The sequence below is a fragment of the Camarhynchus parvulus genome, unplaced genomic scaffold, assembly GCF_901933205.1.
Source record: "Camarhynchus parvulus unplaced genomic scaffold, STF_HiC, whole genome shotgun sequence".
NCBI classification, from domain to species: domain Eukaryota; kingdom Metazoa; phylum Chordata; class Aves; order Passeriformes; family Thraupidae; genus Camarhynchus; species Camarhynchus parvulus.
In genome coordinates this window covers 86,889-112,022 of record NW_022148633.1, presented here as the reverse complement: position 1 = coordinate 112,022, position 25,134 = coordinate 86,889, and the positions used below count along the sequence as shown (strand labels likewise).

Here is a 25,134-nt window from a genome sequence, read left to right as displayed (position 1 = left end):
GGGGAGGGGACCCCCAAAATGGGGGAGAAAGAGGCCAAATTTGGGGTGAGGGGAGTCCAAAAATGGGGAGGGGGACCCCCAAAAATGGGGAGGGGGAGTCTGAAAATGGGGAGGGGGGCACCAAAATTGGGGAGGGGACCCCCAAAAATGGGGAGGGGGGCACCAAAATTGGGGAGAAAAAGGCCAAATTTGGGGTGAGGGGAGTCCAAAAATGGGGAGCGGGAGTCTGAAAATGGGGAGGGGGAGTCCTGAAAATGGGGAGGGGGGCACCAAAATTGGGGAGGGGGACCCCCAAAAATGGGGAGGGGGGCACCAAAATGGAGAGGGGGACACCAAAATTGGGAGGGGGGCACCAAAATGGGGAGGGGACCCCAAAATGGGGAGAAAGGGTCCAAATTTGGGGTGAGGGGAGTCCAAAAATGGGGAGGGGGATGCTGAAAACAGAGAGGGGGAGCCCAAAATGGGGAGAGGGACCCCCGAAATTTGGGACAGAGACCCCGAAATTGGGGAGGGGGGAGCTGGAAATGGATATGGGACCCCCCGAATTGGGGGAGTGGGAACCCAAAAATTGGGGTCTCAGGTTTGGTTCTGGGGGTCCCAAGCTGATTTTTGGGGGTCCCGGGGTGGATTTTGGGGTCCCAAACCGATTTTTGGGGTCCCAAGCTGATTTTTGGGGGCCCAATGTGATTTTGGGGGTCCCCAGACCCGCCCTGCGGGCCCCAGGACGTGGCTGTTTTTGGGGGGGGTTTGGGGTGGATTTGGGTGATTTTTGGTGTGTTTTTGGGCTGGATTTTGGGGTTTTGGGGGGGATTTGGGGGGTTTTGGGGGTGTTTTGGGGTTTTTTGGGGTGCTGAGCCCATTTTTGGGGGTCCCAATGTGATTTTTGGGGTCCCAATGTGATTTTTGGGGTCCCCCAAACCCACCCTATGGGCCCCCTGGACGTGGCTGTTTTTGGTGGGGTTTTGGGGGTGATTTTGGTGATTTTTGGTGTTTTTTTGGGCTGATTTTTGGGGTGGATTTTGGGGTTTTTTGGGGTCCCAAGCCGATTTTTGGGGTCCAAATGTGATTTTTGGGGTCCCCAGACCCGCCCTGAGGGCCTCCGGATGTGGCTGGTTTTTGGGGGGCTCCTGGGAGGATTTTAAGGATTTTTGAGGCCCTGGGATGGATTTTTGGGGTGGGTTTTGGGGTTTTTGGGGTCGCACACCGATTTTTGGGGGTCCCAAGCTGATTTTTGGGGTCCTAAGCTGATTTTTGGGGGTCCCAATGTGATTTTGGGGGTCCCCAGACGCACCCCGCAGGGGCCCCAGGCCGTGGCTGTTTTTGGGGAGGGGATTGGGGGTAATTTTGGTGATTTTTGGTGTTTTTTTGGGCTGGATTTGGGGGTTTTGGGGTTTTTTGGGGGGGGATTTGGGGTTTTGGGGTGATTTTTTTTGGGGGCCATTTGGGGTTTGTGTTTTGGGGTGATTTGGGGCCCGTGGCTGTTTGGGGGGTGATTTTGGGTTTTTTGGGGTTCTGGGCCGGGATTTTGGGGTCCCAATGTGATTTTGGGGTCCCAATGTGATTTTGGGGGTCCCCAGACCCACCCCGTGGGCCCCAGGACGTGGCTGTTTTTGGGGGTGATTTTGGTGATTTTTGGTGGTTTTTGGGGCTTTGGGGTTGTGGGGGTTTCTTGGGGTTTTGGGGTGCTGGGGAGGCCCATTTTTGGGGGTCCCCAAACCCAGGAGGGTGATTTGGGGGTCCCCAAATCTGGGGTGGGTTTCCAAAATCTGGGGGCTCCCAAAATCTGGGGGTTCCTAAAACTTGGGAAGGGTCCCCCCAAATTTTGGGAGGGGGGGGGGGAGAAGCCCCAAATGGGGATTTGGGTCGGGTTTTGGGGGGGTGATTTTGGGGTTTGGGATGGAAATTTTGGGCTATTTTGTTTTGGGTTTTTTTGGGGTTCCCATTGGCCTGTTGGCCCAAGCCCGGGGGTCAGGGGTTGGGTTTTGGGGCTCCTGGGGGTCTTTGGGATTTAGGCATAGACATTTGGCTTTTGGACGTCCTGGGGCTTTTGGGGGTTTTGAGCCGGGGGCTTCCCCCTGGTGAGGGTTGGGTCCCCAAAGCCGTTTTGGGGTCCCCAACCGGGGTCCCCAAATCCCGTGGGGGGTCCCCAAATCTTGGGGGGGTCCCCAAAATATGGGGGGGAATCCAAAATCTGGGGAGGGGTCCCTAAAACTTGGGGGAGGTCCCCAAAACCCAGGAGGGTCCCCAAAATCTTGGGGGGTCACCGAAATCTGGGGTGGGTTTCACAAAATCTGGGGGGGGCTCCCTAAAATCTGGGGGGGGTTCCTAAAACTTGGGGAAGGGTCCCCAAAATTTCCCAAATTCTTGGGGAGGGGGGAAAAAGGGGAGAAGCCCAAAAATGGGGGATTTCGGGGGTCCTGGGTGGAATTTTGGGGTTCTGGGGTGGATTTTGGGGGTTTGGGGATGGAAATTTTGGGATTTTGGGGGTCCCTGGGTGGATTTTTGGGGTTTTTGAGGGTCCTGGGGTGGATTTTGGGGGCCCCATGTGAATTTTTGGGGTCCTGGGTGGAATTGTGGGGTCCTGGGGTGGATTTTTCGGGTTTTGGGGTTCCCTGGGTGGATTTTGGGGGTTTTGGGGGATCCTGGGGTGGATTTTTGGGATTTAGGAATAGAAATTTTGGGTTTTTGGAGGTCCTGGGGTGGATTTTGGGGGTTTTTGAGTTTCCCAGGGTGGATTTTTGGGGTCCCTGGGTAGATTTTTTTGATCCCTGGGTGTGTTTTGGGGTCCCTGGGGTAGATTTTTGGGGGTTTTTGGGGTCCCTGGGGTGGATTTTTGGGGTTTTTGGGGTCCCTGGGTAGCTGTTTTTGATCCCTGGGTGTGTTTTGGGGTCCCTGGGGTAGATTTTTGGGGTCCCTGGGTGGGTTTTGGGGGTTTTTGGGGTCCCTGGGGTAGATTTTTGGGGTTTTGGGGTCCCTGGGGCTGGGTTTTTTGGGGTCCCTGGGTAGCTGTTTTTCCCTGGGGTGTTTTGGGGTCCCTGGGGTTTTTTGGGGTTTTTGGAGTCCCCGGGTAGATTTTTTTTGATCCCTGGGTGTATTTGGGTTTGGGGTCCCTGGGGTGGGTTTTTGGGGTTTTGGGGTCCCTGGGGTGGGTTTTTGGGGTTTTGGGGTTTTTGGGCTCCCCGGGTAGCTGTTTCTGATCCCTGGCTGTGTTTTGGGGTCCCTGGGGTGGGTTTTTCCCGGGGTGTTTTGGGGGTTTTTGGGGGCCCCCGGGTAGCTGTTTCTGATCCCTGGGTTTTTTCCCTGGGTGGGGTTTTTGGGGTTTTTGGGGTCCCTGGGGTTTTTTGGGGTTTTGGGCTCCCCTGTGTTTTTGTCCTGGCTGTGTTTTGGGGTCCCTGGGGTGGATATTTGGGGTTTTTGGGTCCCTGGGGTGGGTTTTGGGGTTTTGGGGTTTTTGGGCTCCCCGGGTAGCTGTTTCTGATCCCTGGCTGTGTTTTGGGGTCCCTGGGGTGGGTTTTTGGGGTTTTGGGGTCCCTGGGGTGGGTTTTTTGGGGTTTTGGGGTCCCTGGGGTGGGTTTTTGGGGTTTTTGGGGTCCCTGGGGTAGATATTTGGGGGTTTTTGGGGTCCCTGGGGTGGGTTTTTGGGGTTTTTGGGGTTTTTGGGCTCCCCGGGTAGCTGTTTCTGATCCCTGGCTGTGTTTTGGGGTCCCTGGGGTGGGTTTTTGGGGTTTTTGGGGTCCCTGGGGTGGGTTTTTGGGGTTTTTGGGTGTTTTTTGGGGTCCCTGGGGTGGGTTTTTGGGGTGTGTTTTGGGGGTCCCTGGGGTGGGTTTTTGGGGTTTTTGGGGTCCCTGGGGTGGGTTTTTGGGGTTTTTGGGGTTTTTGGGCTCCCCGGGTCGATGTTTCTGATCCCTGGCTGTGTTTTGGGGTCCCTTGCCCCGTGTCCAGCCCGCTGCTGCCCGCTGCCCTGCGGGCCCCGCTGGCGCTGCTGCTCTTCTGCTCGGGGCTCTGGCTGCTGCTGGGGCTCACCCTGCGCCTGGGGCTGCGCCTGCTCCTGGGGGGCACCGGGGGCGCCCTGGGCCGGCCCGGACCCCCCCCCCGCCTCTGGGTGGTACGTGCCGGTCCTGGGGGGGGTCCTGGGGGGGTTTGAGGGGTCCTGGGTGGAGTTTGGGGGTCCTGGGGGGTTTGGGGGGATTTGGGCAGATTTGGGGGGGATTTGGGGGACCCTGGGCGGGCCTGAAGTCTCCCCCCACCTCTGGGTGGTACGTGCCAGTCCTGGGGGGTTTGAGGGGTCCTGGGTGGAGTTTGGGGGGGCCCTGGAAGGGCCTGAACCCCCCCTCGGCTCTGAGTGGTACGTCCTGGTCCCGGGGGTCCTGGGGTGGTGGAGTTTGGGGGGTCCTGGGGGGGATTTGGGGTCCCTGGGGGGGCACCAGGTTGGGGCTTTGGGCGGGGACGGGCGGTCCCTTCTGGGGTTTTTGGGGAGGTTTGTTGGGTTTTTGGTAGGGATTTTTGTTGTTTTTGTTTGTTTTGTTTTTTTTTTTTTTTTTTTTTTTTTGTGTTTTTTTTTTTTTTTTTTTTGTTGTTTTTTGGGTTTTTTTTTTGTTTTTTTTTTTGTTTTGGGGTTTTGGGGCAGTTTAGAGTTATTTTGGGGGTTAATTTCGGCCTTGTATTCTCTGGGTGGGGGGGGGGTGAAAAAAAAGTACATCTGGGGGTTTTTGGGGTATTTTGGGGGGTCCCTGGGGTTATTTTGGGGGTTAATTTTATAATTTGGGCCCTGGTGCATGTTCTCTGGGGGTGTTTTTTTTTGGGGCAGTTTTTTTTAGGGCAGTTTTTTTTTTGGGGCAGTTTTGGGGCAGTTTATTATTTTAGGGTTAATTTCGGGTGATTTTAGGTGTTAATTTCTGTATTTTCGGGTGTCCCCAGGCCCTGGTGCGCATGTTCTCTGGGGGGCATTTTTGGGTTAATTTTGGGGCAGTTTTTGGGTTAATTTTGGGCAGGTTTTGGGGCAGTTTTTGGGGCAGTTCAGCAGTTATTTTCGGGTTAATTTCGGGTTAATTTTAGGGTTAATTTCGGGTGATTTTAGGTGTTGATTTCTGTATTTTCGGGTGTCCCCAGGCCCTGGTGCGGATGTTCTCTGGGGGTCATTTTTGGGTTAATTTTGGGGCAGTTTTTAGTTAATTTTGGGGCAGTTTTGGGGCGGTTTAGCAGTTATTTTCGGGTTATTTTCGGGTTAATTTCGGGTTAATTTCGGGTGATTTTAGTGTTAATTTCTGTATTTTCGGGTGTCCCCAGGCCCTGGTGCGGATGTTCTCTGTGGGTGTTTTTGGGTTAATTTGGGGCGTGAGTTTTGGGGGTTTATTATTTTAGTTATTTATTTTTGTTATTTTGTATGTTTTCTGGGGGCATTTTGGGTAATTTGGGGCAGTTTTTGGGGCAGTTTTTGGGGCAGTTTAGGAGTTATTTTAGGGTTAATTTCGGGTTAATTTTGTGTAAATTTCTGTATTTTCGGGTCCCCAGGCCCTGGTGCGGATGTTCTCTGGGGGTGTTTTTGGGTTAATTTGGGGCAGGTTTTGGGGCGGTTTAGGAGTTATTTTCGGGTTAATTTTGGGTTAATTTTGAGTTAATTTTCTATGAATTTCTGTGGTTTTGGGTCCCCAGGCCCTGGTGCTCATGTTCTCTGGGGGTGTTTTTGGTTTAATTTTGGGGCAGTTTTTGGGTTAATTTTGGGGCAGTTTTTGGGTTAATTTTGGGGCAGTTTTTGGGGCAGTTTAGCAGTTATTTTAGGGTTAATTTCGGGTGATTTTAGGTGTTAATTTCTGCATTTTCGGGTATCCCCAGGCCCTGGTGCGCATGTTCTCTGGGGGTATTTTTAGGTTAATTTTGGGGCAGTTTTTGGGTTAATTTTGGGGCAGTTTTTGCAGTTAATTTCGGGTTATTTTAGGGTTAATTTCGGGTGATTTTAGGTGTTGATTTCTGCATTTTCGGTGTCCCCAGGCCCTGGTGCGCATGTTCTCTGTGGGTGTTTTTGGGTTAATTTGGGGCAGTTTTTGGGGCAGTTTAGCAGTTATTTTCGGGTTAATTTCGGGTTAATTTCGGGTTAATTTCGGGTTAATTTCGGGTGATTTTAGGTGTTCATTTCTGTATTTTCGGTGTCCCCAGGCCCTGGTGCGCATGTTCTCTGGGGGCAGTTTTTGGGTTAATTTTGGGGCAGTTTTTGGGTTAATTTTGGGGCAGTTTTTGGGGCGGTTTAGGAGTTATTTTCGGGGTTAATTTTGGGTTAATTTTGAGTTAATTTTCTATGAGTTTCTGTATTTTCGGTGTCCCCAGGCCCTGGTGTGCATGTTCTCTGGGGGGCATTTTTGGGTTAATTTTGGGGCAGTTTTTGGGTTAATTTTGGGGCAGGTTTTGGGGCAGTTCAGCAGTTATTTTCGGGTTATTTTCGGGTTATTTTTGGGTTAATTTCGGGTGATTTTAGGTGTTGATTTCTGTATTTTCGGTGTCCCCAGGCCCTGGTGCGCATGTTCTCTGTGGGTGTTTTTGGGTTAATTTTGGGGCAGTTTTTGGGGCAGTTCAGCAGTTAATTTCGGGTTATTTTAGGGTTAATTTCGGGTGATTTTAGGTGTTGATTTCTGTATTTTCGGGTGTCCCCAGGCCCTGGTGCGCATGTTCTCTGGGGGGCATTTTTGGGTTAATTTTGGGGCAGTTTTTGGGTTAATTTTGGGGCAGTTTTTGGGGCGGTTTAGCAGTTATTTTCGGGTTATTTTCGGGTTATTTTAGGGTTAATTTCGGGTGATTTTAGGTGTTGATTTCTGCATTTTCGGTATCCCCAGGCCCTGGTGCGCATGTTCTGCGGGCGCCGCCCGGGGCTGCGCAGCCTGCAGGGGGCGCTGCCCGCGCTGCCCCTCCCCCCCCTGAGCGACACCGTGCGCCAGGTGCGGGGGGGGAGGGGCGAGAATTTGGGGGGGCCTGGGGGGGTCTGGGATTTTTTGGGGTTTTTTTGGGGGGTTTGGTGTCCCTGGGATTTTTGGTTTTTTTTTGGGGGATTTTGCGGTCCCTGGGAATTTTTTGGGTTTTTTTGGGGGGGGGGGTTTGGGGTTTTTTTGGGGGGATTTTTGGGGTCCCTGGAATTTTTTGGGGAGGTTTTGGTGTCCCTGGAATTTTTGGGGTTTTTTTGGGGGTTGGTGTCCCTGAGTGGGATTTTGGGGTTTTTTTGGGGGGGTTTGGGGTCCCTGAGTGGGATTTTGGGTTTTTTTGGGGGGGTTTTGGTGTCCCTGGGATTTTTTGGGGAGGTTTTGGGGTCCCTGAGTGGGATTTTGGTTTTTTTTTGGGGGGGGGTTTGGTGCCCCTGGAATTTTTGGGGGGGTCCCTGGGATTTTTTGGGGTCCCTGGAATTTTTGGGGATTTTTTGGGGGGGGTCCTGGGTGGGGGTCTCTGGGTGAATGTTCTGGGGTTTTTTTTTGTTTAATTTTTTTTGTTTGTTTGTTTAATTTCGTTTGGGTTTTTTTTGGTTCTGTTTCGTTTTTCTTTTTCATTTTATTTGGTTTTTTTTTTTTGGTTTAATTTCCCGTTTTTTCCGCATTTTCGGTGCCCCCCCCCCGCCCCCCCCCAGGCCGTGGAGTCGCTGCAGAGCCTGGGGCCGGGGGGGGTGGGGGAGGGGCTGCCCCCCCTCGCCCGCAGCTTCTTGGGGGGGCCCGGCCCCCAAATCCAGCGGTGGCTGCGCCTGCGGGGCTGGGCCCTGCCCTGCTACGTGAGGGGGGGGCCGGGGGGGTTTGGGGCGATTTTGGGGGGTCCTGGGAGGGTTTGGGGGTCCTGGGGGGGTTTGGGGATTTTGGGGGGTCTTGGGGGGATTTTAGGGGGTCCTGGGGGGGTTTGGGGGGCCCTTGGGGATTTGGGGGGATTTGGGGGTCCTGGGGGGGTTTTAGGGGTCTTGGGGGGATTTTGGGGCGATTTTGGGGGTCCTGGGGGGATTATGGGGGGATTATGGGGGGTCTTGGGGGGGTTGGGGGTCCTGGGGGATTTTGGGGGGTCTTTTGGGGGGTTTTGGGGGTCTTGGGGGGGATTTTAGGGGGGGGTTGGGGGCTGGGGGATTTGGGGGGTTTGGGGGTTGAGGGGTTGGGGTTTGTTTTGAGGGTTGGGGGTTTTTTGGGGGTTTGGAGGTGGGGTTGGGGGTGTTTGGGGGTTGGGGGGGGGTTTGGGGGTTGGGGGGGGGTGGGGGGGGTGGGGGGTTGGGTTGGGGGTTGGGGGTTGGGGGTTTTGGGGGTTTGGGGGGTTGGGGTTTGGGGGTCCTGGGGGTTTGGGGGGATTTTGGGGGTCTGGGGGGCATTTTGGGGGGTCTGGGGAGGTTTGGGGGGTTTGGGGGTATTTTGAGGGTCCTGGGGGGGTTTGGGGGGGATCCTGGGGGGCAGGGGCTGGGGGTCCTGGGGAGGTTTAGGGGTTTGGGGGATTTCGGGGGTCCTGGGGGGATTTTGGGGGTCCTGGGGGTTTGGGGGGGATTTGGGGGGAATTTTAGGGGGTCCTGGGGGTTTTGGGGGGGGCGTTTGGGGGTTTTGGGGGAGTTGGGGGTCCTGGGGGTTTTTTGGGGGGATTTTTGGGGTCCTGGGGGATTTGGGGGATTTTGGGGGTCCTGGGGGGATTTTGGGGGTCTTGGTGGGGTTTGAGGGGTCCTGGGGGGGTTTTGGGGTCCTGGGGGGATTTTTTTGGGGGGGGGGGTTTTTGGGGGTCCTGGGGGAGTTGGGGATCCTGGGGGGTTTTGGGGGTCCGGGGGAATGGGGGGTCCTGGGGGGGTTTGGGGGGTCCCGGTGGGGTTTGGGGGGATTCTGGGGGGATTGTTAGGGGTCCTGGGGGATTTTGGGGGGTCTTGGGGGGGGTTGGGGGGTCCTGGGGGGATTTTTAGGGGGCTTTGGGGGGTCCTGGGGGGGGTTGGGGGGCCCTGGGGGGATTTGGGGGTATTTTGGGGGGTCCTAGGGGGGTTTGGGGTGATTTTAGGGGCTCTTGGGTGGATTTTGGGGGGATTTGGGGGTATGGGGTCCTGGAGGGATTTGGGGGAATTTTAGGGGGTCCTGGGGGAGTTTTGAGGGTCCTGGGGGGAATTGGGGGAATTTTGGGGGAACTTTGGGGGGTCCTGGGTGAAATTTGTGGGATTTTGGGGGGTGCTGGGGGATTTGGGGGGGCTTTAGGGGTCCCGGGTGCATTTTGGGTTTTTGGGGTCCCCAATTTTGTGTTTCCCCCAAGCTGAGTGAGCTGTGGGAAGGAGCAGCTGCACTTGGGGGCTCGGGGACCCCTCCCCAGCACGGGCAGCTACTACCTCATGGTGAGACCCCCGAAATTGGGGAGCCCCCCAAAAAACCACAAAAAATAAAAAAAAAAACCAAAAAAACCCCCAAAACTGCCAAAAACCCTAAAGATTAAAAAGAAACCAAACCAAAAAACCCCAAAAAACACCAAAAATCCCCCAAAACCCCCAAAAATCCTCTTAAACCCCCCCCCCCAAAAAACCCCAAAGAAACCCTAAAAAAAAAAAAACGGAAAAACTCCCAAAAACCAAAAAAAAACCTCCAAAAAGACCCTAAAAAACTCCCCAAACCCCCGCCAAAAACCCCCAAAAACCAAAAAAAGAACCCCAAAAAAACCCAAACCCCCCCAAAAATCCCCCCAAAACCTCCAAAGACCACCCAAAAACCCCAAACCCCCTCCCAAAAACACCCCCAAAAAAACCCTTAAACCCCCCCAAAAACCAAAAAACCCCCAAAAAAACCCACCCGAACCCCCCCAAAAAAACTCCCCAAAAGACCCAAAAAACCCAAAAAAAGCTCCCCAAAAAAAACCCCAAAACCCCCCAAAAATCCCCCCAAAAACCCTCAAAACCCCCCTCCAAAAAAAACCAAAAAACCCTAAAAATCCCCTCTAAAAAACCCCAAAGAACCCAAAAAACAACAACAAAAACACCCCAAAATTTCGGGGTTTGGGGGGTGGGTGAGGCTCTGACCCCCCCAAATTTGGGGTTGTGATTTTGGGGTGACCCCCAGGACCTTTTGGGGTCCCTTCCCTCCAATTTTAGTGCCTTTGGGGTCTCTTACCCCCAATTTTTGGGGTTTTTTGGGGGTTTTCCCCCCCAAATTTGGGTTTTGGGGGCCCAGAGCCCCCAGGTTTGGGGTCTGACCCCCCCCAAATTTGGGGTTCTGATTTTGGGGTCCCCCCAGGACCTTTTGGGGTCCCTTCCCTCCAATTTTAGTGGCTTTGGGGTCTTCTACCCCCTTTGGTTTTTTTCCAAATTTGGGATTTTGGGGGGTCCTGAGGTCTGCCCCTTGGGTTCTGATTTTGGGGTCCCCCCAGGACCTTTTGGGTTCCCTCCCTCTTAATTTTAGTGGCTTTGGATCTCTTACCCCAAATTTTGTTTTTTGGGGGTTTTCCCAAAATTTGGGTTGGGGTCCTGTTTTTTGCCCCCCTTTGGGGTTCTGATTTTGGGGTCCCCCAGGCCTTTGGGGCCCTTCCCTCCAATTTTAGTGGCTTTGGCATCTCTTACCCCCAAATTCGGGGTTTTTGTCCCCCAAATTGTTTTGGGGTCTGACCCCCAAATTTGGGGTTCTGATTTTGGGGTCCCCCCAGGACCTTTTGGGGACATTTCCCCATCATTTTTAACAGGTTTGTCTCTCTAATTTTAGGAGTTTGGGTGGTTTTGCCCCTCAAATTTGGGGTTTTTTGCCCCAAAATTTGGGATTTTGGGGGGTGCGTGAGGCTCTGACCCCCCCAAATTTGGGGTTGTGATTTTGGGGTCCCCCCCAGGACCTTTTGGGGTCCCTTCCCTCTTAATTTTAGTGGCTTTGGCATCTCTTACCCCAAATTTGGGGGGTTTTTTTTGGGGGTTTTTCCCCCCAAAATTTGGGATTTTGGGGGGTCCTGAGTTTCTGACCCCCCCAAATTTGGGGTTCTGATTTTGGGGTCCCCCCCAGGACCTTTTGGGGTCCCTTCCCTCCAATTTTAGTGGCTTTGGATCATCTCTTACCCCCAAATTTGGGGTTTTTGTCCCCCAAATTCGTGATTTTGGGGGGGTCCTGAGGCTCTGACCCCCCCAAATTTGGGGTTCTGATTTTGGGGTCCCCCCAGGACCTTTTGGGGACATTTCCCCATCATTTTTACAGGTTTGTCTCTCTAATTTTAGGAGTTTGGGTGGTTTTGCCCCTCAAATTTGGGGTTTTTTGCCCCAAAATTTGGGATTTTGGGGGGTGGGTGAGGCTCTGACCCCCCCAAATTTGGGGTTCTGATTTTGGGGTCCCCCCCAGGACCTTTTGGGGTCCCTTCCCTCCAATTTTCGTGCATTTGGGATCTCTTACCCCCAATTTTTGGGGTTTTTGTGGGGGGTTTTCCCCCCCAAATTTGGGGTTTTGGGGCCCAGAGCCCCCAGGTTTGGGGTCTGACCCCCCCCAAATTTGGGGTTCTGATTTTGGGGTCCTCCCCAGGACCTTTTGGGGTCCCTTCCCTCTTAATTTTAGTGGCTTTGATTAATTTGGGGGTTTTTGGGTTTTCCCAAATTTGGGTTTTTGGGGGGTCCTGAGTCTCTGACCCCCAAATTTGGGGTTGTGATTTTGGGGTCCCCCCCAGGACGTTTTGGGGCCGCCCCCCTCGCGGGTCCCGGCCGCCCGAGCCGCCAACGTCGCCTTCGCCTTCCTGAGCTTCCGCAGCCTCGTGCGGGCCGGGAGCCTGCCGCCGGTGAGCGCCGGTGCGGGATTTGGGGCGAATTCGGGGGGAAATGGGAAAATTGGGGGAATGGGGAAATTTGGGGGAAAAGGGGAAATTTGGGGAAAGGGGAATTTGGGGAAATGGGGAATTTGGGGGAATGGGAAATTTGGGGTCCTGGGAGGGGATTTGGGGGTTATAAGGGGAAATTTGGGGGAAAAGGGAAATTTGGGGTGGAAAAGGGAAAATTTGGGGGGAATGGGAAATTTGGGTGGAAAAGGGAAATTTGGGGGAAAAGGGAAATTTGGGGGGAAAAGGGGAAATTTGGGGGGGAATGGGAAATTTGGGGGGAAAAGGGGAAATTTGGGGGGAAATGGGAAATTTGGGGGATGGGGAATTTGGGGGTAATGGGAAATTTGGGGGGAATGGGGAAATTTGGGGGGGAATGGGAAATGTGGGTGGAAAAGGGGAAATTTGGGGGGAAAAGGGAATTTGGGGGAAAAGGGAAATTTGGGGGGGGAAAGGGGAAATTTGGGGGGAAATGGGAAATTTGGGTGGAAAAGGGGAATTTGGGGGAAAAGGGAAATTTGGGGGGAAATGGGGAAATTTGGGTGGAAAAGGGAAATTTGGGGGGGAAATGGGAAATTTGGGGGGAAAAGGGGAAATTTGGGGGGAAATGGGAAATTTGGGGGGGAATGGGGAATTTGGGGGGAAATGGGGAATTTGGGGGGAATGGGGAATTTGGGGGGGAAATGGGAAATTTGGGGTCCTGGGAGGGGATTTGGGGTTTATAAGGGGAAATTTGGAGGGAAAAGGGAAATTTGGGGGGAAAAGGGGAATTTGGGGGGAAATGGGAAATTTGGGGGGAATGGGGAATTTGGGGGGAAATGGGAAATTTGGGGGAAAAGGGGAAATTTGGGTGGAAAAGGGGAAATTTGGGGGGAAAGGGAAATTTGGGAGGAATGGGGAATTTGGGGGGAAAAGGGGAAATTTGGGGTCCTGGGAGGGGATTTGGGGTTCATAAGGGGAATTTGGGGGAAAATGGGGAAATTTGGGGTCCCCAAGGTGGAAATTGGGGATTGAAAAGATGAATTTTGGGGTTCAAATGGGGTTATTTTGGGAAATTTTGGGGTTTAAAAGGGGAAAATTTGGGGTGTCAAAGGGGAATTTTGGGGTTTAAAATGGGAATTTTGGGGTTCTGGAGAGAATTTGGGGTCCTGGGAGGGAGATTTTGGGGTTTGAAGGGGAAAATTGGGGTTTAAAAGGGGAATTTTGGGGGGGTTGTGGTGGGATTTGGGGTCCCCAGGGGGGAAATGTGGGAAATTTTGGGGGTTTAAAGGGGAATTTTGGGGTTCAAAGGGGAATTTTGGGGTCTAAAAGGGGAAATTTGGGATTCTGGGAGGGGGATTTGGGGTTTAAAAGGGGAAATTTGGGGTGTCAAAGGGGAATTGTGGGGTTTTGGGGACAATTTGGGGTTTAAAGGGGGAATTGGGGTCCAGAAGGGGAAATTTTGGGGGTTTAAGTGGGGGGGTGATTTGGGGTCTAAAGGGGGAAATTTGGGGTTTCAGGGGGAATTTTGGGGGATCAGGGTGGGATTTGGGGTTTTGGAGGAATTGTGGGGTTGTTTTGGGGTGATTTTGGGGTCACTTTGGGTTGTTTTTGGGGTGACTTTGGGCTGTTTTTGGGGTGATTTTGGGATCCCCAGGTGCTGTTCCGGGGCTGATTTTGGGGTGATTTTGGGTTGGTTTTGGGGTGACTTTGGGGCTGTTTTTATGGTGATTTTGGGGTGACTTTGGGTTGAATTCTGGGTTGTTTTTGGGGTGATTTTGGGGCTGTTTTTGGGGTGACTTTGGGGTGTTTTGGGTTGTTTTTGGGTTTTGGGGGTGATTTTGGGGTGTTTTGGGGTGACTTTGGGGTTGTTTTTAGGGTGCTTTGGGTGTTTTGTTTTGGGGTGATTTTGGGGTGTTTTTGGGGTGACTTTGGGGCTGGTTTTGGGGCGACTTTGGGGCTGTTTTTGGGGTGACTTTGGGGTGTTTTTGGGTTGTTTTTGGGGCGACTTTGGGGTGATTTTGGGGTCCCTGGGTTGTTTTGGGGTGACTTTGGGGCTGGCTTGGGGTAACTTTGGGGTGTTTTGGGGTTTTGGGGCTGTTTTGGGGTGATTTTCAGGTGCTGTTGACCCCCCACGTTCCCGCTGTAGGCCAGCACCACGCGGAGCCCCCAAAAAAACCCCCAAAAAAACCCCAAAACCCCAAAATCCTCCCCAAAATCCCACACGGGACCCCCAAAATCCCCCCTAAAACTCCCCCAAGTTTCACCTGGGATCCCCAAATTTCCCCTTTTTCCCACCTGTGATCCCCAAAATTCCCCCCAGACACCCCAAACCTCCTCCGAATCCATTTTGGGACCCCCAAATTCCACCCGGGACTCCCAGATTTCCCCCCAAATCCCCCCTGGACCCCCCAAATTTCTTTTGGGACCCCCAAAACTCCCCCAAATTCCACCTGGAAACCCCAAATTTCTCCCAATTTCCTCCCCTTGGGACCCCTAAACACCCCCAAATCCCTTTTGGGACCCCCAAATTCCATCTGAGACCCCCAAATTTCCTCCAATTCCATCTCTGGGACCCCCAAATCCTTTTTGGGACCCCCAAATTTCCCCCAATTCTCCCCCAAGGACCCCCAAACCTCCCCAGATCCCTTTTGGGACCCCCCAAATCCTTTTTGGGACTCCCAAAATTCCCCCAAATTCCACCTGGGACCCCCAAATTTTCCTCAATTCCCCCCCCAAGGACCCCCAACCCCCCCCCAAGTCTCTTTGGGACCCCCCAAATTCCACCTGGCACCCCCAAATATCTCACAATTTCCTCCCCTTGGGACCCCCAAACCCCCCTGGGACCCCCAAATTCCATTTGAGACCCCCAAATTTCCTCCAATTCCATCTCTGGGGGCCCCATATCCCTTTTGGGACCCACAAATTTCCCCCAAAACCCCCCCTGGACCCCCCAAATTTCCCCCAATATTCCTGTGTGATCACCAAAACCCCCCCTGGACACCCCCAAATCTATTTGGGACCCCCAAATTTCACCTGGGACCCCCAAATTTCCCCCAAACTCCATTTGGGACCCCCCAAACCCCCCCTGGACCCCCCAAACTCCATTTGGGACCCCCAAACCCCCCCCAAATCCCCTTTTGGACCCCCCAAATCCCATTTGGGACCCCCCAAACCCCCCCAAAACCGCCCCTGGACCCCCCCAAATCCCTTTTGGGACCCCCAAACCCCCCCCTAAATCCCCCTTTGGGCCCCCCAAATCCCATTTGGGACCCCCCAAACCCCCCTGGACCCCCCAAATCCCTTTGGGACCCCCAACCCCCCCAAACCCCCCTAGACCCCCCCAAATCCCTTTGGGACCCCCCAACCCCCAAATCCCCTTTGGGACCCCCCAAACCCATTTGGGACCCCCAAATCCCCTTTTGGACCCCCCAAATCCCTTTGGGACCCCCAAACCCCCCCTAAATCCCCTTTGGGACCCCCAAACCCCCTCCATTTGGGACCCCCAAAACCCCCCCTAAATCCCCTTTGGGACCCCCCAAACTCCATTGGGGACCCCCAAACCCCGGACCCCAAACCCCCAAAATCCCTTTTGGGCCCCCCCAAATCCCCTGGACCCCCAAACCCCATTTGGGACCCCCCAAACCCCCTTGGACCCCCCAAATCCCTTTGGGACCCCCAAACCCCCAAATCCCTTTTTAACCCCCCAAACCCATTTGGGACCCCCAAACCCCCCAAATCCCTTGGGGACCCCCAAACTCCATTTGGGACCCCCCAAAACCCCCCTGGACCCCCCAAAATCCCTTGGGGACCCCCAAACCCCCCCTGGACCCCCCCAAATCCCTTGGGGACCCCCAAACTCCCCCTCTGCTATTGGGGGGCTCCCCTGACGTGCCCGTGCCCCCCCAGACCGGCTGCTGCGTTCCGGGGGGGGCTCTGGGGCGCTGGCCGTGCTCTGGGGGGGGCGCCTGTTCCGGGTGCCCCTGCGGGCGGGGGGGGGGCGGCCCCTGAGCCCCCCCGAGCTCCAGGGACAATTCCAGAAAGTTCTGGAACAGCGGCGGGGCCGGGGGGGAGCCCCCCCCGAGGCAGAGAGCCCCGCGGTGCTGACGGCCGGGGACAGGTGAGGGGGGATTCGGGGGTTTTGGGGAATTTTGGGGCAGATTTGGGACATTTTGGGGGGAATTTTGGGGGAGATTTGGGGAATTTTGGGGCATTTTGGGGGGGTTTGTGGGATTTAGGGACACTTTGGGGGGAATTTTGGGGGAGATTTGGGGAATTTTGGGACATTTTGGGGGAATTTTGGGGGAGATTTGGGGCATTTTGGGGGGGGTTGGGGGATTTTGGGACATTTTGGGTTGAATTTTGGGGGAGATTTGGGGGAATTTTGGGACATTTTGGGGGGTTTAGGGACATTTTGGGGGGAATTTTGGGGGAGATTTGGGGCATTTTGGGACATTTTGGGGGGTTTAGGGACATTTTGGGGGGAATTTTGGGGGAGATTTGGGGCATTTTGGGGACATTTTGGAGGGGTTTGGGGGATTTAGGGACATTTTTGGGGGAGATTTGGGGAATTTTGGGACATTTTGGGGGAATTTTGGGGGATTTAGGGACATTTTGGGGGGAATTTTGGGGGAGATTTGGGGCATTTTGGGGGGGTTTGGGGCATTTTTGGGACATTTTGGGGGATTTAGGGACATTTGGAGGGGGGATTTTGGGGGTTTTTTGGGGGGATTTGGGGAATTTGGACATTTGGGGGGACATTTGGGACATTTTGGGGGAGATTTGGGGAGATTTGTGGGGATTTTGGGCAATTTTCAGGGGATTTGGGGCATTTAGGGCCATTTTGGGGGGTTTTGGGTGGATTTGAGGATTTTTGAGGGATTTGGGGGGGATTTGGGGCATTTTTTGGGAGACTTGGGGCATTTTTGGCGTGGTTTTGGGGGTATTTGGGGGATTTCTGGATTCTTTTTTTTTTTTGTTATTTTGGGTTATTTTTGGGGTATATTTGGGTATTTTGGTATTTTTGGGGCATTTTGGGATCCCTGATGAGTTTTTTGGGTTCCCCAGGTGCCCCTGGGCCCGGGGTGGTTTGGGGTATTTTTTGGGTATTTTTGGGATATTTTGGGGTATTTTTTGGGTATTTTGGGTTCCCCAGGTGTCCCTGGGCCCGGGGTGGTTTGGGCTATTTTTGGGGATTTTTGGGCTATTTTGGGTCATTTTTTGGGTATTTTGGGTTCCCCAGGTGTCCCTGGGTCTGGGCCCGGGCCCTGCTGGCAGCTGGGGGTGGTTTGGGGTATTTTTGGGGTATTTTTTGGTTATTTTGGGTCATTTTTTGGGTATTTTGGGTTCCCCAGGTGCCCCTGGGCCCGGGCCCGGGCCCTGCTGGCGGCCGGGGGGGGTCCCAGCTCTGCAGCCCTGCGGCTCCTCGAGGACGCCCCGTTCGTCATCGCCTTCGACCCCTCCCGGGAGCCCCCCAAAAACGGGGAGCCCCCAAAACGGGGAAACCCCCAAAAACGGGAACCCCCAAGCAGAACCCCCGAGGAGCGAGACCCCCCCCGGGACGGGGACCTGACAACGAGGCCAAGGCGCTGCTGCTGGGACCCCCCCACAACCGGTCAGAGAGCCCCAAAATCCCCTTAAAACACCCCAAAATCCCCCTGGGAACCCCAAAATCACCTTAAAACACCCCAAAATTCCTCTGGGAACCCCAAATCCCCCACAACCGGTCAGAGAGCCCCAAAATCCCCCAAAAATCCCCTTAAACCACCCCAAAATTCCTCTGGGAACTCCAAATCCCCCACAACCGGTCAGAGAGCCCCAAAATCCCCAAAAATCCCCCCAAAATCACCTTAAAACACCTCAAAATCCCCCTGGGAACCCCAAAATCACCTTAAACCATCCCAAAATTCCTCTGGGAACTCCAAATCCCCCACAACCGGTCAGAGAGCCACAAAATCCCCCAAAATCCCCCCAAAATCCCCTTAAAACACCCCAAAATTCCCCTGGGAACCCCAATCCCTTACAACTGGTCAGAGAGCCACAAAATCCCCCAAAAATCTCCCCAAAATTCCCCCAAAACACCCCAAAATCCCCTCAAATTCCCCTGGGAACACCTAAACCCTCCCAGAGTCAGTCAGAGAGCCCCAAAATCCCCTAAAATCACCTCAAAATTCCCCTGGGAACCCCAAATCCCCCACAACTGGTCAGAGACCCCCAAAATCCCCTTAAAACACCCCCAACCCCCCCTGGGAAAACCTGGGCCCCCTCAGGTGCTTCTTGGAGCTGTTTGGGGACATTCTGGGAGGGGTTTTGGGGGGTCAGGGATATTTTGGGTGCTCAGGGATATTTTGGGGGGTCCCAGGGTGGGATTTTGGGGAGATTTGGGCCCCCCAGGACCCCCCGTGTCCCCCCAGGTGGTTCGACAAGTCGCTGACGTTGGTCGTGTTCCCCTCGGGGCGCGTCGGGCTCAACGTGGAGCACTCGTGGGGAGACCCCCCCGTGGCTGGGCACCTCTGGGAGGTACCCCAAAAATACCCAAAAGCACCCCAAAAATCTCTCCCAAATCGTCCCAAAAATCCTCCCAAAAATACCCCAAAAATACTCTCAAAAATACCCAAAAATCCCTCCAAAATCCACCCAAAAATACCCCTGAAGATACTCCCAAAAATCCCCCAAATCCCCTCAAAAATTTGCCAAAATCTCCAAAATCTACTGAAAATTACCCCTGAAAATACCCCAAAAATCCTGCCTTAATCTCCCCAAAAATCCCCCCCCAAAATTTCCCCCAAATCCCCCTAAAATTACCCCTGAAAATACCCCAAATCCTGCCCTAATCTCCCCAAAAATACCCCCCAAACTACCCCAAATCCTCCTAAAAATTCCCCCAAAAATACCCCAAATCTCCCCTCAAAATGCCCCCAAAAATCCCCCTAAGTCCTCCCAAAATCCCACTAAATTTCTCCTAAAATCTCCCCCAAAATCCCTCTGAAATTCCTCTCAAAATCCCCCCAAAATGGCTCCTGAAATGCTGCTAGAATCACCCCAAAAATCCCCCCAGAATCACCCCAAAAATTCTGCCAAAATCTCCCAGAACTCGGGAGCCCCCCAAAATCTTTGGAAACTTCCCCAAAATCCCCCCAAATCTGGGACCACTCCTCAATTTTGGGTGGAATCGCGGGGCCCAAAATTGAGGAATGTGAGGGGAAAAAAGGTGGGAAATGTGAGGGGGAAATGATGGGAAATGTGAGGGGAGAAAAAAGCAGGAAAAATGAGGGGAAAAGGAAGGAAAACATGAGGAAAAAAGCCAGGAAATGTGAGGGGAAATGTGAGAAATGTGAGAGGAAAAAGGGCAGAAAATGTGAGGGGGAAATTGAGAAATGTGAGGGGAAAAGGGCGGGAAACGTGAAGGGACAAAAAGAGCGGGAAACGTGAGGGGGAAAAGGACAGGAAATGTGAGGGAAGAAAAAAGCAGGAAAAATGAGGGCAAAAGGAAGGAAAACACGAAGAAAAATGGCAAGAAATCGGAGGGGAAAGGCAGGAATTGTGAGAGGAAAAAGGGGAGAAAATGTGAGGGGAAAAGTGAGAAACACGAGGGGAAAAGGACAGGAAACGTGAGGGGAGAAAAGGGCGGGAAGTGTGAGGGGAGAAAAAAGCGGGAAAAATGAGGGGAAAAGGGAGGAAAACACGAGGGAAAAATGGCAAGAAATGGGAGGGGAAAAGGCAGGAAGAGTGAGAGGAAAAGGGCGGGAAAACGTGAGGGGGAAAAGAGCGGGAAAACGGAGGGGAAAAGGGCGGGAAAACTTGAGGGGGAAAAGGGCGGGAAAACGAGGGGGGAAAAGGGCGGGAAAACGTGAGGGGGAAAAGAGCAGGAAAACATGAGGGGAGAAAAAGGATGGGAAAACGTGAGGGGAGAAAAAGGATGGGAAAACGTGAGGGGAGAAAAAGGATGGGAAAACGTGAGGGGAGGAAATGAGGAAGAAATTTTTAGGGAAGGGTCAGGGGGAAATTGGGGAGGGTCCCCACTTTTGGGACCCCTCCCCTAATTTGCCCCCCTCAGTTCGCGCTGGCCCTGGACCGGTCCCTGGGCTACGACGAGTCCGGGAGCTGCATTGGGGAGAGCCAGGGCAGGGCCCCAGAGCCCCCCCAGGAGCTGCACTGGGACCTCCCCCCGCAGGTACTGGGAGCACTGGGAGGGATTGGGAGAGTGTTTTGGGGGAGTTTTTGGGGTATTTTTGGGATATTTTCGGGCAGGTTTCGGGGGTGCTGCCCCAGGCCCGGGAGCAGTTCCAGGCCATGGCTGAGGGGCTCCAGCTCCATGTGGTGTCGGTCGAGGCCCCCCCAGGAACCTCCGGGACCCCCGAGAGCTCCCAGGAGCTGCTGGCGCTGGCGCTGGAGCTGGCACTGGTCAGGGTGAGACACTGAGAGCCCCAAAATTCACCCCTGGGATCCCCCAAACTCCATCCCAGATTCCCAAAATTTCCTCAAAATTCCCCCAGGAACGCGGCCCTGCCCTCATATACGACCTGATCATGACTCAATTTTCCTTGAGGACTCCAAAACCCACCTGAGACTCCCTAAATCCCATTAAGATCCCCCCAAACTCCATCCCAGAGACCCCAAAATCCCCCAGATTTCCAAATCTCCCCAAAATCTCTTCAGGAACGTGGCCCTGCCCTCACATACAAGCTGATCCCGACACACCTTTTCCTCCAGGGCTCCAAAAGCTGCCTGAGACCCCACAAATCCAACTGAGATCCCCCAAAATCCAACTGAGACCCAACTAAACTCCATTCCGAAGACCCCAAAGTCCCCCAGAGTCCCAAAATTTCCCCAAAATCCCCTCAGGAGCACGGCTTGGCCCTCACATATGAACACATCCCGACTCATCTTTTCCTCAAGGACTCCAAAACCCACCTGAGACCCCCTAAATCCAACTGAGACCCCCCCAAACTCCATCCCTGAGACCCCCAAATCCCACAGATTCCCAAAATCTCCCCAAAATCCCCTCAGGAGCGCAGCCCTGCCCTCACATACGAGCCGATCCCGACTCGCCTTTTCCTCGAGGGCTCCAAAACCCACCTGAGACCCCACAAATCCAACTGAGACCCCCCCAAACTCCATCCCTGAGACCCCCAAACCCCCTGGATTTCCAAAATCTCCCCAAAATCCCCTCAGGAGCGCGGCCCTGCCCTCACGTACGAGCCGATCCCGACGCGCCTTTTCCTTGAGGGCCGCGCTGACGGCGCACGCGGCGTGGGGCGGCCCCTGCTCGAGCTGGAACGTGCCCTGAGGGACCCCCAAATTCCTGTGAGGAACCCCAAAAATGGGGCTGGGGACCCTAAAATGGGTCTGGGGGATGCTGAGAGGTCATGGGTTTGGGGGAGTCACTGGAGGTGTTGTTTGGTGGTGGGAAATGTGAGGGGGAAAGGGCGGGAAACGTGAGGGGAGAAAATGGTGGAAAATGTGAGGGGAGAAAATGGCAGAAAATGTGAGGGGGTAATGGTGGGAAATGTGAGGGGAAAAATGGGGGGAAACAGGAGGGGGAAAAGTGGGGGAAACGTGAGGGGAAAATGGTGGGAAACGTGAGGGGGGAAAGGGTGGAAAACATGAGGGGAAAATGGTGGGAAATGTGAAAGAAAGTTGTGGGAAATGTGAGGGGGAAAAGGGTGGAAAATGTGGGAAGCGTGAAGGGGGAAAATGGTGGAAAATGTGAGGGGGAAAAGGGGGGAAATATGAGGGGAATATGGTTGGAAACGTTGGGGGGAAAGGGCGGGAAATGTGAGGGGAGAAAATGGCGGAAAACGTGAGGGAGGGAGAAAAGGGCAAGGGGGGTCCCGGGAGGATTTTGGGGCGATCATTGGGGGGATTTTGGGGCAATTTTTGGGGGTCTCTGGGGGTATTTTGGGGTGATCATTGAGGGTCTTATTGGAGATTTTGGGGTGTTCATTGGGGGTCTCTGGGAGGATTTTCGGCAATCATTGGGGGTCTCATTGGGGATTTTGGGGCGATCATTGGGGGGATTTTGGGGCAATTTTTGGCGGTCTCTGGGGGTATTTTGGGGTGATCATTGGGGGATTTTGGGCAATCACTGGAGGTCTCTGGGAGGATTTTGGGGTGCCCATTGGGGGTCTCGGGGTCCCCCTAACCCGCAGTTCCCCTCTGTGCCCAGCGGGGGCGCCGGCGGGCGCTGCTGGAGGCGGCGCTGGCGCAGGCGCGGGGGCGGCGCCGGGCGGCCATGACGGGGGCGGGGCTGGAGCGGCACCTGCAGGCGCTTGCGGCCGTGGCCAATCAGATGCAGCTCCGCCCACCCTTCCTCACAGAGGTGGGCGGGGCTTTGGATGGGGAGGGAGTGTGACCTGAGAGGGGGGTGTGGTTTATAATGAGGAGAGGCGGGGCTTGGCTGGAATTGCCATGTAAGGAGGTGGGGTGGAGCTTGAGGGCTAAGAAGGGGCGGGGCCTAAACCAGGAGGGGTGGGGCTTGATGAAGAGTTGCCTTATAAGGAAGTGGGTGGGGCTCAACAGGGGCATGACCTTTATGTGGTCAGTGGGGCATGGCCACCAAAGGGTGTGGCCTAAAGAGACTCAACAGTGATTGGCTGGCACACTGTGTGTAGGTGTGGTCTCATTTGCATATCCCCACCTCCTAGGTGCTGGGGCAGCCCTGGGCTCTGGCGTTTAGCCCCGCCCCTCGGCCACACCCCCCACTGCTGCCCCACCCCCTGCGGCCTGCGGGGGGGGGATTCAACCCGGTGGGTACTGGGGGGACTGGGAGGGACTGGGGGGAACTGGGATGGACTGGGATAGATTGAGATGAACTGGGAGTTACTGGGATGGACTCGGATGAACTGGGAGGGAACTGGGGGGGGAATGGGATGGATTGGGAGGGAACTGGGATGGATTGGGATAGATTGAGATGAACTGGGAGAGACTGGGGGGTACTGGGAGGGACTGGGGGGTTCTGGTTTTACTGGGATGGATGTAGGGGCACTGGGAGGAACTGGGGGGCCCTGGGGGCTTACTGGGATGAACTGGGAGGGGGCTAGGTGTTACTGTGATGAACTGTGAGGGGGCTAGGTGTTACTGGGATGAACTGGGAGGGGGCTAGGGGTTACTGGGATGAACTGGGGGTCACTGGTGCTGACTGGGACCCCCCCAGCCCCACCAGGACGGGTATGGGGTGTCCTTCACCGGGGGAGGGGACGCCGGCCCCGTCCTTGTCCACATCTCCTGCAGGGAGGGCTCCCCAAAAACGGTGAGTGACCCAAAAACCCCAAAAAACCCCCAAGATCCCGCCCAAAACACCCCCCAAAAATCCCCAACACCTCAACCCCTGAAAAAAAACAAAAAAACCCCCAAAAACTCCAAAATCCCACCCCAAAAAAACCCCCAAAATCTCCTCCCCTCCCTCAGCGATTTGGGGGTTCTAGGGGGGGTTTTGGGGGTTCTGGGGGGATATTTGGGGGTTTTGGGGGGTCTGGGGGTGGTTTTGGGGTTGTGGGGGGGATTTGGGGGTGGATTTGGGGGATTCTGGAGGGGTTTTTGGGGGAGCTTTGGGGGGTTCTGGGGTGGATTTTGGGGGGTTCTGGGGGAATTTTGGGGTTCGGGGGTCCGTGACCCTGCCCTTCTCCCCCTTGTTAATTTTGGGGTCTCTGGGGGGATTCTGGGGGTTTGGGGTGGATTTGGGGGTTCAGGGGGGTTTGGGGGTGGATTTGGGGGTTCAGGGGTGGATTTTGGGGTTTAGGGGGGTTCGGGGTGGATTTGGGGGTTCAGGGGGTTTGGGAGTGGATTTGGGGGTTCAGGGGGGTTCGGGGGTGGATTTGGGGGTTCAGGGGTGGATTTTGGGGGTCAGGGGTGGATTTTGGGGTTTAGGGGGGTTCAGGGGTGGATTTTGGGGTTCAGGGGGTTCAGGGGTGGATTTGGGGGTCAGGGGTGGATTTTGGGGTTCAGGGGGGTTCAGGGGTGGATTTTGGGGTTTAGGGGGGTTCGGGGGTGGATTTGGGGGTTCAGGGGGTTCGGGGTGGATTTGGGGGTTCAGGGGTGGATTTTGGGGGTCAGGGGTGGATTTTGGGGGTTTAGGGGGGTTCAGGGGTGGATTTTGGGGTTCAGGGGGTTCAGGGGTGGATTTGGGGGTCAGGGGGATTTTGGGGTTCAGGGGGGTTCAGGGGTGGATTTTGGGGGTTTAGGGGGTTCGGGGGTGGTTGGGGGTTCAGGGGGTTCGGGGGTGGATTTGGGGGGTTCAGGGGTGGATTTTGGGGGTCAGGGGTGGATTTTGGGGTTTAGGGGGGTTCAGGGGTGGATTTTGGGGTTCAGGGGGGTTCAGGGGTGGATTTGGGGGTCAGGGGTGGATTTTGGGGTTCAGGGGGGTTCGGGGGTGGATTTGGGGGTTCAGGGGTGGATTTGGGGGTTCGGGGGGGGTCTCTGACCTGTGCCCCTCCCCCCAGGACCCCCGTTTGTTCTCTCGGCGGCTCCGGGCGGCGCTGGGGGAGCTGGGGGGGCTCCTGGGGGGGGAGGGGCCGGGGGGGGCACCCCCAGAGCCGCCCCTCCCCCCCCAATAAAGAACTGCCAGAACCCCCCAGTGCTGGACTGGGATGGACTGGGAGGGACTGGGAGAGGATTGGGGGGCACTGGGAGGGACTGGGATGGACTGGGAGGGACTGGGAGGGACTGGGATGGACTGGGGGAACTGGGAGGACACCGAGAGGTCACTGGGAGGGTCACTGGTGTTACTGTGAGTTATTGGGAGGTCACTGGTCTCACTGGGAGTTACTGGGAGGGTCACTGGGATGTCACTGGGAGGTCACTGGTCTCACTGGTCTCACTGGGAGTTACTGGGAGGTCACTGGGATGTTACTGGGAGGTCACTGGTGTTACTGGGAGGGTCACTGGTGTTACTGGAGGTCACTGGGAGGTCACTGGTCTCACTGGGAGTTACTGGGGGTTACTGGGAGGTCACTGGGGTCACTGGGATGTCACTGGGAGGGTCACTGGTGTTACTGGGAGGGTCACTGGAGGTCACTGGGAGGTCACTGGGATGTCACTGGGAGGTCACTGGTCTCACTGGGAGTTACTGGGAGGTCACTGGTCTCACTGGGAGTTACTGGGAGGGTTACTGGGGGTTACTGGGAGGTCACTGGGAGGGTCACTGGGAGGGTCACTGGGAGGTCACTGGGAGGGTCACTGGTGTTACTGGGAGGGTCACTGGAGGTCACTGGGAGGTCACTGGGATGTCACTGGGAGGTCACTGGTCTCACTGGGAGTTACTGGGAGGTCACTGGTCTCACTGGGGTTACTGGGAGGGTTACTGGGGTTACTGGGAGGTCACTGGGAGGGTCACTGGGAGGTCACTGGGAGGTCACTGGTCTCACTGGGAGGACCCTGAGGCCTCCCGACCGCCATCGGCTGTCACGTGACCGGAAGCCA

General features: G+C 54.9%; 2 protein-coding genes across 2 annotated transcripts; both read left to right on the top strand.

The window, feature by feature from the left end:
• Positions 1-376: 376 nt before the first annotated feature.
• LOC115916984 (carnitine O-palmitoyltransferase 1, liver isoform-like) lies at positions 377-13,401 on the top strand. Its single transcript, XM_030970718.1, has 7 exons — positions 377-402; positions 3,943-4,105; positions 6,825-6,926; positions 7,604-7,741; positions 9,226-9,304; positions 11,593-11,700; positions 13,373-13,401. The coding sequence occupies exons 1-7, from the start codon at positions 377-379 to the stop codon at positions 13,399-13,401; spliced, it is 645 nt and encodes a 214-aa protein (XP_030826578.1).
• A 3,853-nt stretch (positions 13,402-17,254) lies between these two features.
• LOC115916983 (carnitine O-palmitoyltransferase 1, brain isoform-like) lies at positions 17,255-25,124 on the top strand. The gene is made up of 9 exons (XM_030970717.1): positions 17,255-17,329; positions 18,129-18,234; positions 19,772-19,888; positions 19,966-20,124; positions 20,890-21,021; positions 21,884-22,036; positions 22,362-22,463; positions 22,871-22,966; positions 25,086-25,124. Exons 4-9 carry the CDS (start codon positions 20,008-20,010, stop codon positions 25,122-25,124), a joined length of 639 nt encoding a protein of 212 aa, XP_030826577.1. The 5' UTR covers positions 17,255-17,329; positions 18,129-18,234; positions 19,772-19,888; positions 19,966-20,007.
• The last annotated feature ends 10 nt before the right edge of the window (positions 25,125-25,134 follow it).